Source organism: Panthera onca, chromosome A1 (genome assembly GCF_046562875.1).
Source record: "Panthera onca isolate mPanOnc1 chromosome A1, mPanOnc1 haplotype 2, whole genome shotgun sequence".
NCBI lineage: Eukaryota > Metazoa > Chordata > Mammalia > Carnivora > Felidae > Panthera > Panthera onca.
The window spans coordinates 189,589,798-189,605,681 of record NC_138339.1 but is presented as its reverse complement, the minus strand read 5'-3'; the positions used below and the strand labels follow the sequence as shown (position 1 = coordinate 189,605,681).

Genomic DNA, 15,884 nt, shown 5'->3' with positions numbered 1-15,884 from the left:
TGTGATGTTTGGGGTCCTATTTTTTGTTGTTGTTATTAATCTGACAGCTGGAAGTGCTTTCACCATCACATTTATTTCAGAAGCTGAACCATAAAAATCAGTAAGTCTAGACAAATAAGTAGCCAGTAAATCTTTTACATTTGCCAGCCCTCTAAGAGATCAATTCATGAATTGAAAGAGGTTTGCTTTCTAAATCAATGGTGTACAATTCCTCATAAAGCGAAATCTCTGTGGCTGGCCGAACAATGAAATCTTATGAATATCAGGAACACCACTCGTCATATGTTGGCAAAAAATGTCTGCTATATAGAGAGGGTTGGAGAGTACAGGCACCTGTATACTTCATCTCTATGCCTTTAGTGGTGGTGAATATTTTCTTAAGATCTCTAAGTGGTGATATCTGAATACCTTTTGGGAGTCCAAGTGCATAAATAATGCAGAATTATTTCTTCCTGAATTGTTAATTGCCAAATTATAAATAACTCCTCTTGAAAAACTTATTTTTCAAAATATATTTCATATATTTTTAAAATAAAATGTCAGGTTTGTTAAGTGTGTAGAACCATGTGCTAACTCATTAATGTTTATCTTCTTCATTTGGGTTTAAAACATTTTGGATCACTGGGTTCTATTCCTAAAACCAACACTATACTGTACGTTAAATAACTTAAATTTAAATAAAGAAATTTAAAAAAACCCAAAAAACCATTTTGTAGCATGTTGTATTACTAAAAATTGTCATGTTGTGGTTGCTTCAAAGATCAATAAATATAAACAAGTCAATCTAAAAATCTTTAGAGCACACATGATAACTTACACTCATCACTAAATTTAGTTTAATGATTGTAGTTATCATATGTAAGTTTAAGTGATAACAGGCAAAAATTGTTTAACCTCAATGGAATTCTGTAGAAAAATAATAAAAGACAGGATGGAAATTTAGCACATTCAAACAAATTAGTAAACATGTTAAAAACATTTAACATGTATTTACTCATTAATGCCGTTTATAATTTTTTCATGCCCAAATCATGAATCATCAGGTTATATGTTACTATACTATAACTAAAATAGTACATTGTGCTATGCCATAATATATATCGGGTTTGACAACACTATATACTGTAGAGATCAGGGACTATAATCCTATTTATTATCCTATGAGACTACATACTATCACTATTAACTGTACAAAGGAGAAACGTAAAAATGTTTTACCCATTTCTAGAAAAAAGGAAAATTACTTGAAAAACTTATACAATACATTAACCACTGGTGCAAAAATCAACTTGATAAAATTTTCTTAAAATACAGAATTTTGAGTTTAATTAAATATTAGTTTGAGACAAAAATAAGAGTAGGCACCTGTAGTTTTGTAATGAACCAAAAGCGTATTTTTAAACTGCCTGAAATTTTATCAATTGTCATGGTAACTAAGAAAATACTATAAGGAAGACTCGATGCCAGACAGGAGAGGTAGGCTGATATCTATATATCTATATATCTATCCTGATAACTAAGTTAAACTAAAAAACTTCAACTTAATTATCAAAGTGTTTTGCATAAAAAACTTAAATAGAAAATGATTTTAACATTCCATAACAGAAAAAGGGGTTTAAGACTAAACCTGTCACGTAAGATACTATGCTCTTACAGATCACAATGTGCTTTACGCCTTATGTGTATATAACATCTTGTTTTGATAATGACTTTACAACTCCCCAAATCAGGCATTTCTTTCTATATACCTATTTTATTTTTAAAGATCTTATACAGGTTTGAAATTAAATAAAAGTAAATATTCAACCTATAGATATAATAAACATGCATGGCAATTAGGATAATTAATACTACAATACTGAATAGACACAACACAAATTACCCCAAATATCAAATTTTAAATAAAATGATAAACTTTAATCTTAAAAAATGGAATGGGATGGAAATGACTGAGGTGAACTAATAAAACTTCTTTATTGAAACCTCCCATGTTCATTACGAATGGCCCATCAGTGAATGCACGCATACCCACCCTTGAGTTTGTGAGACAGAGATGAGAGAGCAGAGGCAGGCCCAGCTACAGCATAATTTTTGTAAATGCGCTCACGAGAAGCAAGGTTGTGAGATGGAGATTCTATAGTGGAAAACATTGGCAAAGAAGCAGCACAGATTCAATGGAAAAAAAATTCAGCAGAGAACACAAGCAGAAACAAAGCATTTCAAATGGTATGCACAATCACCTTATTAAAAAGTTCATATTCTGCTAAATTTTTCAACAGGTTTATATTTCTCTAAAATTAAAACTGAACACAAAGGTCAAACTGGTTTAAATTAGTAAAGATAGCTCAAAATGCATTAAAAGCTAAGTAAGGCTCATTGCTCTCATAAATCAAAATTGAACATTTCTTTTAGACTAATATTTCTTTAACTCAGTTTTCTTTTCTTTGGTGCTCATTTACTTATAAATAAAAGTTTATAAGTAAATTTTTTTTTCTTTTGTAAATAGTGGGAGATACAGAAGCATTACTTACAGTTTAGCATAGCTACTGTCACCTGGTTTTCTGTATGGACACACGATTATGATTTTTCCAATATGTATGGAAACATATAGGTTGACTACTTTTCTGAGTCCATTTTCAGTGGGCAATGTTAGTGCTACTCCCTATATTTAGTGTTTGTTCTGTAAAGCTTATTACTGAGATACCAAATTTTGTTTCATAAAAAGTTTTGCAACACAAACAAAGCAAAGAAAATTTACAAGTCACTGAAAAATGCTAGACACATTAATGATTTTACCATGCAGAAAATGAAGTACTTAAAATTATCTTTTTTTCAAATAATTAATAGAACCCCTAAATTGTAGTCTTTTCAAAGTTGTATGCTAAAAAAAAGGCTCTATCTAAATCTGAAAAAACATCCATTTTATTTGAAATTTTAACTCATGGCAATTAAATCAACTGAGCTGAAAGAAAGTAGTAAGGGGATAACTTTCTTGTTCGTGAAATAAAAAATTGGATACAACATACACTTTTCTCGAAAAGGAAAAGTAATAATTGACTGATTCATTAGTGTGGCCAAGATTAAAGATGGACTACTCAAAAACCAAGAGGTCACTCCCTGCAAGGTATGGACTATGTATTACATGTCAGACATTATTCTGAAAATTGAAGATAAAGAGATGAATAGATATAAAGTCCATGCTCTCATGGAACTTATCCTCAGGTAAAAGGAGAGACAACAAGCAAATATATACTAGGTCAAGTGGTGATGAACTCGGGAGCCACAAGCATGCAGATGCTGAGTGACATTCCATGCCTGGAGAGGACCAGTTAGGGAGTGGGGTCCAGAAGAGACAAAGCCCTGGGACATTCCTAGGAAGACAGAACAGAGGAGGATGCAGAAAAGAGAAATGAATAGTCAATGAGGTAGGAAATATCCAGCAGAAGGTATTTCAGGGGAAAAAAGAGCCATCACTCTGTCAACACACTGCTGATACAGCAATAACATGAGATCTGAGAACTGAAGACTGAACTTAGCAAAACAAAAGAGACTAATTTCTGTGAATAAGGACAACGGCAAGGACCCCTTGGAGTGGGTTCAAGAGAGAAAAGCAGGAATGTATGGAGAAATGTGACAAACGTGCCCTCAAATCATCTTCACCTAAATTTTAAAAAATGTTAAATTTTTAATGTTTTTGAGCAAACCTCTTTTTGAACTCTATAAAAACCCAAAGGTACCAGGTGCTGCAAAAGGAATTCTCATGCTATTTAAATCTCATTTACTACAAAGTCTGCAACTCTCACTGAAAATATCAGTTAGGAGGGTACCAGCTTTCCACTGGAGAATTAATTCAAGGGGAATTCAACCTGCGAATGTAAGGATACACTCTTGAGGCTTGCCTGCCAAAATCTGTGAAGACAGGGTTTAGCAAGAGGACATAGAAGCAGAAATCAGAATACTATCATAATTAGAAGCACCTATAAACATAAATGTGAAAAACAAGGACATTTGTAGGATAAGATGTTTGAGGTTTAAGGACAAAGTCCTGGAAGAGGTTTTGAAACCAGAACAGCTCTGGAGTCTCTTCACTGTGTTACAAAGCCTATAAAGATTGAATTTCTAACATTTTTTGAAAGTCTAAAAAAGGCTGTTAAAATTAAGCTGGGACAGACAATTGTTCTACACATTTAATTTTTACAAAATTTGCTCATATTTGAACATAGTCTGATATAGTTAACTTTTTAAAAGATTTACATTTTTCAATTTAAAAAGAGAAGCAATCCTTAAGACATACATTGGTATCTATGAACAAAAGAAAAAACATTGATTAACTTTCAGGCAATTTGTTGGAAACTAAATAATCATGTTCTTTTTAAAATTTCATTTTATAGGCAAAACAAACAATTATCAAATTCACCTCTGTGGAATTTTGATTCTTTTTGGTACAACATACAGTTCACTAAAGAGAATAGTAACAATATAAAAAACAAGATTTTTCTCCAGTACTCAATGAAGTCAATGTTGTCTATCTGGCATAAAATATCCCCTTATTAACAACAAGGTTCTTCATATGTCATTTATTCTTTGTCTTCTTTGTTTTGGATCCCAACTATTAAGTTCCCTGGAGTACTTACTTAGTTCATTTTCTGATCACAGCAACTTTGAGAGTCTACTGTGAATTGTATTTTAAAAAATCACTCCCTAGATGCTACTAATAAAAAAAAACATATAACTTTAATTTTTAATAAGGAAAGCATTCTCATTTCAGTTTAACAAGGACAAATTGTGGTTCTGCTGTGAATATGAGAAACTTGACCTTGCTCCTGGGAACATAAACTGGAAGAATCAAGGCATAGGTCACAATCTGGTGGCAGTACACAAAACTGCAGTTCTGAGATTTAAAAGGGAGATATATTCTTTTTCTTTTTTTTAATGTTTATTTTTGAGAGAGAGAGACAGAGTGCAAGTGGTGGAGGGGCAGTGAGAAAGGGAGACACAGAATCTGAAGCAGGCTCCAGGCTCTGAGTTGTCAGCACAGAGCCTGATGTGGGACTCAAACTCGTGAACCATGAGATCATGACCCCAACTGAAGTCGGATACTTAACCGACTGAGCCACCCAGGTGCCCCCATATATTCTTTTTCAATGTTAAGTCAACAATAAGCAATGATCAGAAATATTAAACAGAATATTAGAAAGGGCAGTAGAAATACATTATATTCAGGAGGTCAGGTGTCTAATCACATCACCCATATCACTATCCTGAGACTCAAACAGGGGAAGTAATAGTGATGGAATTTTTTCCACAGAACATCTCAAAGGAGGCTACAAATAACTGGCAGAAATAAACTTCATCTATTTTTACTTTTTGGGTCTTCTAGTTCTCAATATCAAGGAGGCAGTACAGCGGTTATACATTTTTTAGTCCTAGAATTACTGAATGCAATCCTAACATAGATATTTGAAAGAACTTGAGAAAGTTTTATAAATATATCTATGACAATGCTCAAATTTCACTGTATTCTGTCCATGATTATATATACCTACATTTATGTGTGTGTACTTGTATTTGTTAAGATAGAAGAAAGAAATCTAATTCTATAGATCTTTTCCAAGCAATGATTATAAAATTTCACTGGGTTTATAGAAGAATGATAGGGACAGTGTTCCTGACCTTCTTCACCTGATTTAAATTTCACTGTACATTTATAGCTCTGAATAGAATATCAGATATTTTTGACATTATTGATGCCTATAATAGGCAGCAAATGGTTAAGTCTAACTTGATATTTGGCAATTATTTATTTTAAAAATACCTACTTTTAAAAATAATAAAAACTACTTTATTGGTTCTTGAGACAATATATAAACATTCAACATAGTCAAAAGATGACAGTAACTGAACAAAATGCAGATAAAAAATAAATGTAATTAAGTATAATTATTATTCCCACTTCTGTCTAGTAATATTTTGGAGAGTTTAAAATAAAGTGATAGTAATTATTACACACTCTTAGCTAGCAGCTGTCTGGACTGACAGCTTTAGATAACAATTATCACTGCATAATCAGTACATTCGGGATCAGAAGAAAAGTGGAATTATGTGAATGCTACGGGAGCTTAAGAAATGGAATAGGAAATAAAATTTACTCACATAAATCTTAGTATAACTAAATGAATTATAAAATAATGAAAGCTGGAATAAAATTTCCAAGTGAAGGATAAAACAGAAATAAGCTTTTCACTAGAAAATAACATTAACCTACATAGGAAAGTCGGAAGGAAGATGACGAAACTCTGTTAAGGTGGATAACCCCCCAAACACAGCATGTGTCTAGATGACTTCTAGACAAAACTGCACCTACATAAAACATACTCAGAGCATATTACTGAATACACAGTAAATTCCAAGTAACTATGGTTAAGGAATATACAAGATTAAGGAAAAGCATATCATTTCAGAGTTTGTGATGGCTGACCAAGGAAAATTCTGAGCAAAATTTGATGGGTATATATACTAGGCCTGAGAAAGAATAACTTCAAAACATTCCATGAAAAGGTTAACTATTACTCCTTAAGCCAATAATGTGAGGCACAGGAGGGCTGAAGATGCTATTAAAAATAAAAATCTGGCTCTCCACAAATCTTATTAGTTGCAAAGTTAAAAACGGTAACTACAGATCAGAGAAATCAGACATGTAACCATGTCCTGCCTTCAGAAGGATATAACACTTATGTGGTACAAAGACAGCTAAAACTGAAAACAAAACGAAAAGGTTTTTAGCATAAGATACTTCTGTTTGAAGAGAGAAGAAAAGAGTAGGCACATAAATCCAAGGTTCCATCCATGCCACACCTTCACAGGAGGCAAGTAAACAAATGGACAAATTCTGTGGTATGATTATAATGCAGGACAGAAATGACCTCTAGGTCTTGGAAACAAAGCTGGCCTTTATACTAACATTCATACTAATATTTCAACATAGTGTTACTCTATGAAGAATCGACCTCAAGACAAATAATAAAGTTATACTGTAAAAATGTAAACCGAGGAGAAGCCAGGAAACCTCAATTGTCCCTTTCCAAATTCCTTCCTGCTACTCCTCCACACTGAGAATAAACTGCTCGCTCTCAGGCTGTGATTTCTTCTAGTCTTCCTAGGAGCATAATAGATGTTAAGTGCTTGCATCAAAAGGCAATAATGATATCAAGTGATAACATTTACTGGGCACCCCGCTTTATGGATGAGGTAAAAAGGGCTCAGCTGTGTCACATAACCTACCTAAATAAAGCCAGTGAGTGGCTGAAAAGGAAATCTGAGTTTTAAGTTCTTTCCATCATTTCTTTCCATCTCTACAATGAACACGGTGCTTTAGTATATATTGGTATTCTCAAACCTAAATAAATATGCATGCAGATACTCAAGTGGACATTTTAAGCCACATGTAGCAAATGTTCTGTCTCATTTAAGAATGTGGCATACAGGTATAACAGAAAAACTTGTTGCAAGATAACCTAGAGGTTTCCTATCTGGGCTTGAAAGTACTGTTATTTTGACATACGTTACATATTGAAAATGTCTGGGAGAATAGTAAATTGTCTTAATTACCATTTTTTCCACAAGAAAAATGAAAACAAACTATTAGGCCTCCTGGACAGTAGATCTTAAATGTCTCAGTCATTTGGAAGTTTTTCAGTTTTGGAGGATCTTGCTTAGGTATAAACTCCTAATTATCATTACTCAGTATAAACTCAGAATTATTAGACTTTGTATTGTCATATTATAGTGGTTTTAATTAGTACTGAAACATTCTTCCTCTTCTTTGAACATATACTCTAATATTGGAATACCTAGCATAAAATAACAAGAAACACATGATCTTAAATTCATGGTTTACACAGAAGAAAGTGATAATCTTAGTCATCTAGAGCCAATAAATATTCCTCCAATGCCTATGATGCGTAAGACCCTGTCAGGGGCTATGAGACAGAAAATGATACTTTAAAAGGAATGAATAAAGACAGTGAAAATAAGCAGTGAATTATTCTTACAGAATAATGGCAGAGATATCATTCATAACTTCAGTTCACTAGAACCCTATTGCAAAATCTTACTGATAATTGGAAATAAAAAAGTAAATTATAGAACAGTAAAGAAAAAGCCTATATACACACTTCTTTCCCTCCCTCAGACCTATACACACATAAGACAAGGAAAATTTGTAATTTTATTTCTGTAATTATTCTACTTCACTAGAAAGTTCAAATAATATGTGTGTATATGTAAGTTTGCTACTATAAAAAAGTACCAAATTATTTTCATGTAACAAAATAAGTACCAATTCCAAAGATTAGTGAAAGCTATGCCTCTGGGAAAACAAAACTAAAGAATTATTGATAATTACACTCATAGAGGTTCTAAATAAAGTTAACATATGAGGCAGTTTATATATGTCTATGTAGAGTTTGTATACTTAACTGGGAACTTGACTTATGACATTTAGGAAATCTTTTTTTCCTCTCCAACTATGCTACATTTTGAAAATTAAACTATAAAGTATAAATAAACAACCCAAACAAAGCTAATACTCTAGACTCGGTGCCAGGACAAATGTAGGCAGAAATTTTAAAAATATGTATCAAAGGCCAGTTTTGGCAGCTTTACTCATCAGTACGCAAAGCTGAATATTTAAAACATGGCCTTTGTAGTCAGTAGAACTGGTCTCACACTCTGGCTTTACCATTTTACCATGTTATTTCTAGGGAAAACCATTTCTACCAAGCTTCTGTTTCCTTACCTGTAAAATGGAGACATTATCTTAAATGAGGATGTATTAAAGTGTTTAAATACAGTGTTTAGCACATAGCAGTGACTATCAATATAAGCAAAAAATTAGTAGATATAGTCCCCTATACATAATGTTTTCTTTTAGTATCACAAATGTGTAAGACAACAGTGATTCTCATTTTACTAATTAGTAATGAGAAGTTCAGTATGTAGCCGTCTTCTATTGTTTTTTTTCCTTAAAGTTTATTTACTTTGAGAGAGAGAGAGTGTGCCCCCTCTGTGCCCCTGTAGCCATCTTCTAAAGCGAGGTGAACTGCTGGTGTGATGGATGGCAGTGAAGTTCAGGAAAGAATACCTTACTCAGGTAGTCTTAACAATAAGCACACTGTGCCATATTTAATTTTCCTAATATGATGTGATGAATACCATTCAAACTTACTTCCAAAATATTAAAACTATTTTAGATTCCATACTTTTTTTTTTTTTTTTGGTCATACTAAAAATTAAGAATTTTGGTTTCTGGAATTTGTAAAGTCAAACTTCAGTGATATTCTGATGAGAACTAAGAGGTTTAGAAGAAAGAGCTACATAATTCCCACTGTTGGAATAGAGACAAACGATGATTCAGAAAACTGGTAACTGAGATATGTTCAGGCCATGATTTCAAATTTGCTCCAAGACGGTGGTAAAAGAAAGCAGTGGTACTGATAACACTCAGACACAAGATGCATACAATTATTTTGACACAATGTCAGTTGGAAACCTATTATTCTTTGAGAGAAATAAGCCTGATTTTATTATGGTCTTCATATTTTGAAATATTTTATTAGATAATTTGGTAAAACAAAAATAATTACACTTTTCTTTTCTTTCTTTTTTTTTTTTTTTTGAGAAGACTTGAAATGACTTTTTGTGTAGAACAAAAATGTCCTTACTTTTTTCTGTTGTCTGCTGCTGCTATGACATTATCAGAGTCATTTCCTGTTTGAAATTTTATATCTAATATGGATTTTCTGCCTAATTATGATTTTTTTCCTTTTTGTTTTTTCTCTTGTCTTTACCTTTAAGACTTCCTGCAATCTGGGCATATATAAATGTAAAAAAACTATTGCTTCATTAAATGAGTAAACAACTTAAGTTGTCACTTCTCTTTCCTTCATCTGTAATGCTTACCAAAGAAGGAAAAAGCTACTTCTCACACATGACACTGTCATATTTCCTTGAAATTCTTCTTTTAAGACACATTCAATATCCATATATATAGACAATGATTGGCTAGAAATTGATACTACTTATATTTCCAAACTACTTAATTTCATTAAACTTGCCTAATGTATAGTGCAATCCCAGAAAAGTTTATACTCTTGTATACTCTTTATCTAAGGTAGATAATAATATCCTAATGAGTAACATTATTTGCATGATCTGGGACTTTCATGAATTATCTCATTCAGTGAATACGTTTATATATTGTACAGCCGATATATGAACTGAAAGCCAAGAAGAATATATTGGCTGTCATACCACAAGAAGCTTTGAGAAGTTTATGTGGAGGCCTCAAGAAGTTTAAAAAAAAAAAAAAAAAGAACACTTGGTTAAGTGTAAATTGTTTGGGTCTATTTTCCAGATCAATGTGAATTACATCATGGATGGAGGGCTAGAGCAATCTTAGAAGGCATAGCTAAAATCAAATAATCACTTTAACACATTAAGAACAAGAAAAACAACAACAACAAAAAAAGCAAGAGAAGAAACAACAATTTGAGAAAATCTGGAAACCTCAAGTTGCTATACATTTCACAGATACCAAATTCACTTAAAAGAAACAAACAAACCTGCCCCGTACCACCTATCCTCTACCCATTGGTATAGTGAAATAGGTCTATTCTCTTGGGGCATCCCTCCCTCAGTAACAAAAATCCAGTGTAAAACAATGAAAGTTAGCTCTGTAAGTGATGCTTAGTATAGTCATGCATTTTATATAAAAAAATTTAAATGAAATGTTTTTCTTAACATGCTTTATGTATGTATTTGTTTATGCTGGAATTAGAGTAGAGAGCATAATAGCCATACTTTAATAACTATACTTAATAAAAAAAATGTGTGATTAAAAAACAAATGTCTTAGCTGCACAATGTCTTAGCTCAGAATAGCTTAAATCGTTCAAAAATGTGGAAAGGGATAACATCCTCATGAAATAAAATCAGTCAAGTGAGTTGATAAATAATTAGTAACTGATAAACAACTCAGAACAAAGCTTCAGAAATGGTTTGATGAGGCAGGTAAGGCTGACAGACTTACTCTGAAGCTGAGGCTGCTGGAAGGAAAGGGGCTGTCCGAACACAAATGGGCTGTGGACTAGGGAAGAGGGAGGTTTTGCAGCTTGATCAAAGATGGAAGGAGCTGGGAGATTGGGCCGAGACTGAATGGAATTCAATATGGCACTCAGTTGGTCACCTGCAGTGGGCAAAACAGTCAAAACTACAACTTGTTATTAATTAACATCCAAAATGGCAAAGAATATGGTGCTTTATGACATTCAGATAAAGTTAAACACTAAATAAAACTATGCCAACTCAGGAATGAGTGGAAGTTGGTGATCATTATTCTCAAATTAGGGACCAAATGTTGTTATGTTGTTTTAATAATCTTATATAACAGCCCACCTATGAAAACAAATTCATGAAAATTTACACACAACATTGAGCAGCAGTGTGGGGGAATCCAGAGTCTATGAAGAATCTATGATAGAGAGGTTGACTCAATATCATACAAGTGTAAACTGAGATCTAAGCAAATGATGTCTTCTACATAATACCTAATAAATGACTAAATAACTCCACCTCATATGCAGTACTCTTCATGCAGAAAATAAGCAAATAATATGAAAACGTTTTTTTAAGTAAATGTAGAACTGAAGGGAGGCAAAGTATATGTTATTAACTTAGTAATATATTTACATTAGAGTTAATAAATTATTATTTTCTTTTTTTAAATTGTTACTGCCAAAGAAATTATACTTCTTAAAGCATGAGCTCCTTTGCTTGGATGGATAATATAACAATCTTTAAGACTTATAAGATAAAAAGGAGTATGAGCTATCTAATTGGAATAGTATCTCAAGTATGAATTCTGACATTCTCCCTTGAAATTACATACACAGGACTTTAACAGAAAAATATTTTTAAAACTATGAAACAATATAATTAGATGGATGATCCTTAGCTTCTTCTTTAGGAGATTATATGTATTAGTTTAAATAATACTGAAAAAGAGAAGAAGAAAAAATATATCTAGATTAGTTGATGTAAAAACTGGAACACAGTACCTTTCCAGCCATATTCCCTAAATATAATAAAGTTTCTTAAGTGAAGACTTCAAATGAAACAGCAAGAAAGAATAGACTTATATGGAAAGAACTGTATACATAGCTACATATGTCCACTTTTCAAAAATTTATGTTGTAGATATCAGGAAGGATTTTAGAAATTATGAAGAATTTTATAGAATTAAGAATAAAGAATTTTTATAAAAAAATTTCTTGATCTTGGACAGTATAAACAGTTAAAAAATGGGAATTAGTTTAAAGGTAAGTTCATTAACAAAGGTCAGATATATTTAATTAGATTTGTTTCTTAATATTCCTTTGCACCATCTAAGTATTTTAAAAGCCTATTAAAAAATAAGAACAATGTAAGCAAAAATTACACTTTTAAAAAGCGGTCCTTCATTATTTCTATTTAATAACAAATGTTCTCAGCAATGTCTGTCTCTTAAAAGTTGATTTAAATTCCTACGATATTTAAGTAAATTATATTTTGAAGACTGATTTAAAGTGAGAGCCACCAGTACAATTTAGACACTTTAGAGACTGACAGCATACAATTTGAATTAAACATGGCTCTAAAACAGACTACTAATGAAGTAGAGTAGTAGTAAATAAACACTGAGATTTTAATTTAAGGATTGATAATGGGAGAGAGAAAAGGACATGAAGAAAACACCATCAAGAATTTCCCCTACTTAAGTATGAAGGTCTAGCTCAAGTTAGTTGCAATCTGAGCTACCAGAAATGAGCAAGCAGGCAGTCCCCAAGTCTGCAGGATAGACCAACACAATAGAGTAGGAAAAGCCAAAAGGAAATCTTGTAGCTAGGCTTCTTTCACATAAATACTTTGTGGAAAGCAATAAAGATATCAAACAACATGTGGTTTTATTTTAAACTGAATATCTCCTCTACATTGATGTCATTTTGCATTTTATTGATGATTTCATTATTTCATTTGCTCTGCAAGTCTAATGATGCTGTATTTGTTCCTCGAAATCAAATCCTATGAATTAGTGTAAATGACATTTTACAGTAAAATTATTTCCATGTAGGCTATCTTCTCCCTCCTACCCATCATCCCACTTGTAAGCTACTTGCTGACAATATGCTGATTTAGAAGGAGTCAGGATCATATGTATAGAAAAGAAAAGGAATGTGTCTGAATTTTAGATGAAATGCAAGTATAAATTATTCTGAAATAATTATTGTTTGGATCGTCCATCATGTTGGTCTCTTCTAATACTGCAGACAAAACCAGCTATACACATTTTATTTCTTTGGCTTGGGGTTTTTGTTTTCCTTTTTACAACTTTCTGATTTCATTATACATACCAAACCCGAATATAGCCTATTTCACATAATTCTAAATTAACTAAGATAACTTGGCTAAACATTCAAAACCATGTGTATGTAATAAAGCTGACATGTAATATTACTTAAAACGTTTTGATTTTAAATGGATCATTGTGGAAGGTTCCCTTTTGCTCATTAACACTACTATTAATAATAAGTGAATGATAAAAACAATAGTTCTTTTACTAGATACAGTGTCATTGAATTTATGATGTGAATTCACAGTGAGTATCTTTAAATAGGAGCAAATAAGCAAAAACTACAAACATAAGCTAAAACTGGTAAAAATGACACTCTAAAAGAACACCTTTGCAAACATTTTGATTGTTAGTTTTCTAGGAACAAACTTTAATAACGTTTTGTGGGTGAACAGTAATAAAAATGGTTAAAAGAGAAGGCAATAAAAATATTAAAGTTGGGTAGGTAAAAGACTCACTTTCAAACACCTACCTTTATTATTTCCAAGTCCATAATCAAATCCTTGGGCACTGCAACTTGCCCCTTTATTAAAAGCTTGCACTGAGAAAGGGCTTGGAGGAGGAGTCTGAGAATTTTGATCCAGAAGAACTTGTTCTATAATAAAAGACACAGCTATAAAATTAGTTTCTTATATGCTATTCCCCTATTCATAGAATGAAGAGAAAGTTGCCAAGAAAGACTTTATGATGGTTAGATTTTAAAACCTCACATTTAGATTTGATAATAAGTCTAACAATTAGGTCATTGATACTGACAAATTATACGACAAATCTTTGCTTTCATTATTAAATACACAGTGAAACTTAGAAACTGGATATGGTCTTATGAAGCCAATTTACTTTCATTGTGGCTGGATACATCATTGAATGCATACTAGTATTTTTGGACCAGGAGCTCCAATTTGTGACAGATTTATATAAGAGCACTTTATAAAATAAAAATGGGTACCCAATAAACCAGAAATCAAAATATTTTGTATATTAGCACTCAAGTAGAAATGTCTAAATATATGCTCTTTTTTTTCCTATTTGAATGCTAATATACAAAATATTTTTAGTTCTGAATGTAAAAATTGTGGAAAATTTAACTTTTAACTTATTTTTACTTATTATATAAGGACATTTCTTCTAAATGAAAGGATGATAAATCAGGTCACATAGAGCTATTCACACATGCTCAAGTCAATAAATGTATCATAATTCTTATTTCAAGGAAAAAAGGCAAGTATTTTATCCAGTTTACAACATAAATTAATAAACTAAGGTATCCTTTATTATCAATGAGATGGCCATAAGACCTTGTATGATATAATACTAAAAACACAAATACCATAATTCAATAGTCATATTAATGCCAGCTAAAAAAGGGCAAAATAAAATCTGTCAAATGCAAGGTAAAAGGAGAAAAAGTATCTATTCTATCAAAACAACTTTACAGATAATGAAGTCTTGAGTATATTTTTTAGAAATCAAGATCTCTTCAAAAAGAAAATGGAACTAGAAAATGTGGTGTTTTCTTCCACTTACATTTTCCTTTCACTTACATTTCTAGACTTTTTTCAAGAAGTCAATCCCCCAGCACTTCCCTTAGGCAATAGTGTTTAGTGTCAGATATTTCAGCAGTGGAATAGGTTTTCTGGAAAATACTCAGGGACACTAATCTGAACGGGAAAGACAGCATCCCTCTTACCCTCTAGACTCAGAATGGTCTCAGCATCAAGTATAAGGTCTGTTTTTAACCAGACGAGTAACTTTGCCTACTAGCTTTATTTGCAAATATCAAAGACCTAGAAATAATTTTTACCAAGAGCAAAGTTTTGTTGTACTTCTAACTACCTCATACAAATTACTATAGTGCCAAATCCTCTTACTTCCACATTAAATACAGTTACATACTAATATCGACGAGCAGACTATTTGGATACAACATCAACTAATCGTAGTGATTTTCAGGCACTAACTTCTTAACACTTTTTCCTGATCACCCCAGGTCTTACGTTAAAAACTTAACATCACTTTATATAAGAGCAAAGGACCATTAAGTGTTGATAGAGAGAAATTTAAACTTCTCTTACACTGCTTTTAGGGTTGAATATCTTACTTAGCAGAAATAATATACTAATTTAAGAAGCATTTTAACTAAGAAGAACCGCCTACCTTCTAAGTATATTGAAATAAAACTCTCCATTTAAAACTCAGTCTTCAGTATAGAGGGCAATTTACATTTTAATCATAACAGCTAACCTTACCATCTGCTAGTTTTATGTTATTATTTGTTCATTTGGATTTCATAGGGAACTTATAAATTATTTTCATTTTGTAAATGAGAAAACTGAAGCACAGAGATGTCAGGTTAACTTGGCCAAGGTTACACAACTGAAAAGCTGTGGCGCTGGTATCTGTACCCTAGCAGTCCAGCTCCAAAGTTCACTCTTACA

General features: G+C 32.1%; 1 protein-coding gene across 14 annotated transcripts in view; it reads right to left on the bottom strand.

Annotated features, from left to right (window-relative positions):
* The window catches only part of MYCBP2 (MYC binding protein 2), a 282,639-nt gene that overhangs the window by 51,820 nt on the left and 214,935 nt on the right, over positions 1-15,884 (bottom strand). For 8 of the 14 annotated variants that reach the window (XM_078432585.2, XM_078432586.2, XM_078432588.2 and 5 more), the window contains 3 exons: positions 13,919-14,041; positions 11,089-11,268; positions 2,033-2,134 (listed from right to left, as the gene is read on the bottom strand). In XM_078432585.2, coding sequence (XP_078288711.1) covers positions 2,033-2,134; positions 11,089-11,268; positions 13,919-14,041 — 405 coding nt within the window. The remainder of the gene's footprint in view (positions 1-2,032; positions 2,135-11,088; positions 11,269-13,918; positions 14,042-15,884) is intronic. The other 6 variants (XM_060636899.3, XM_060636912.3, XM_060636904.3 and 3 more) reach the window with 4 other exon arrangements.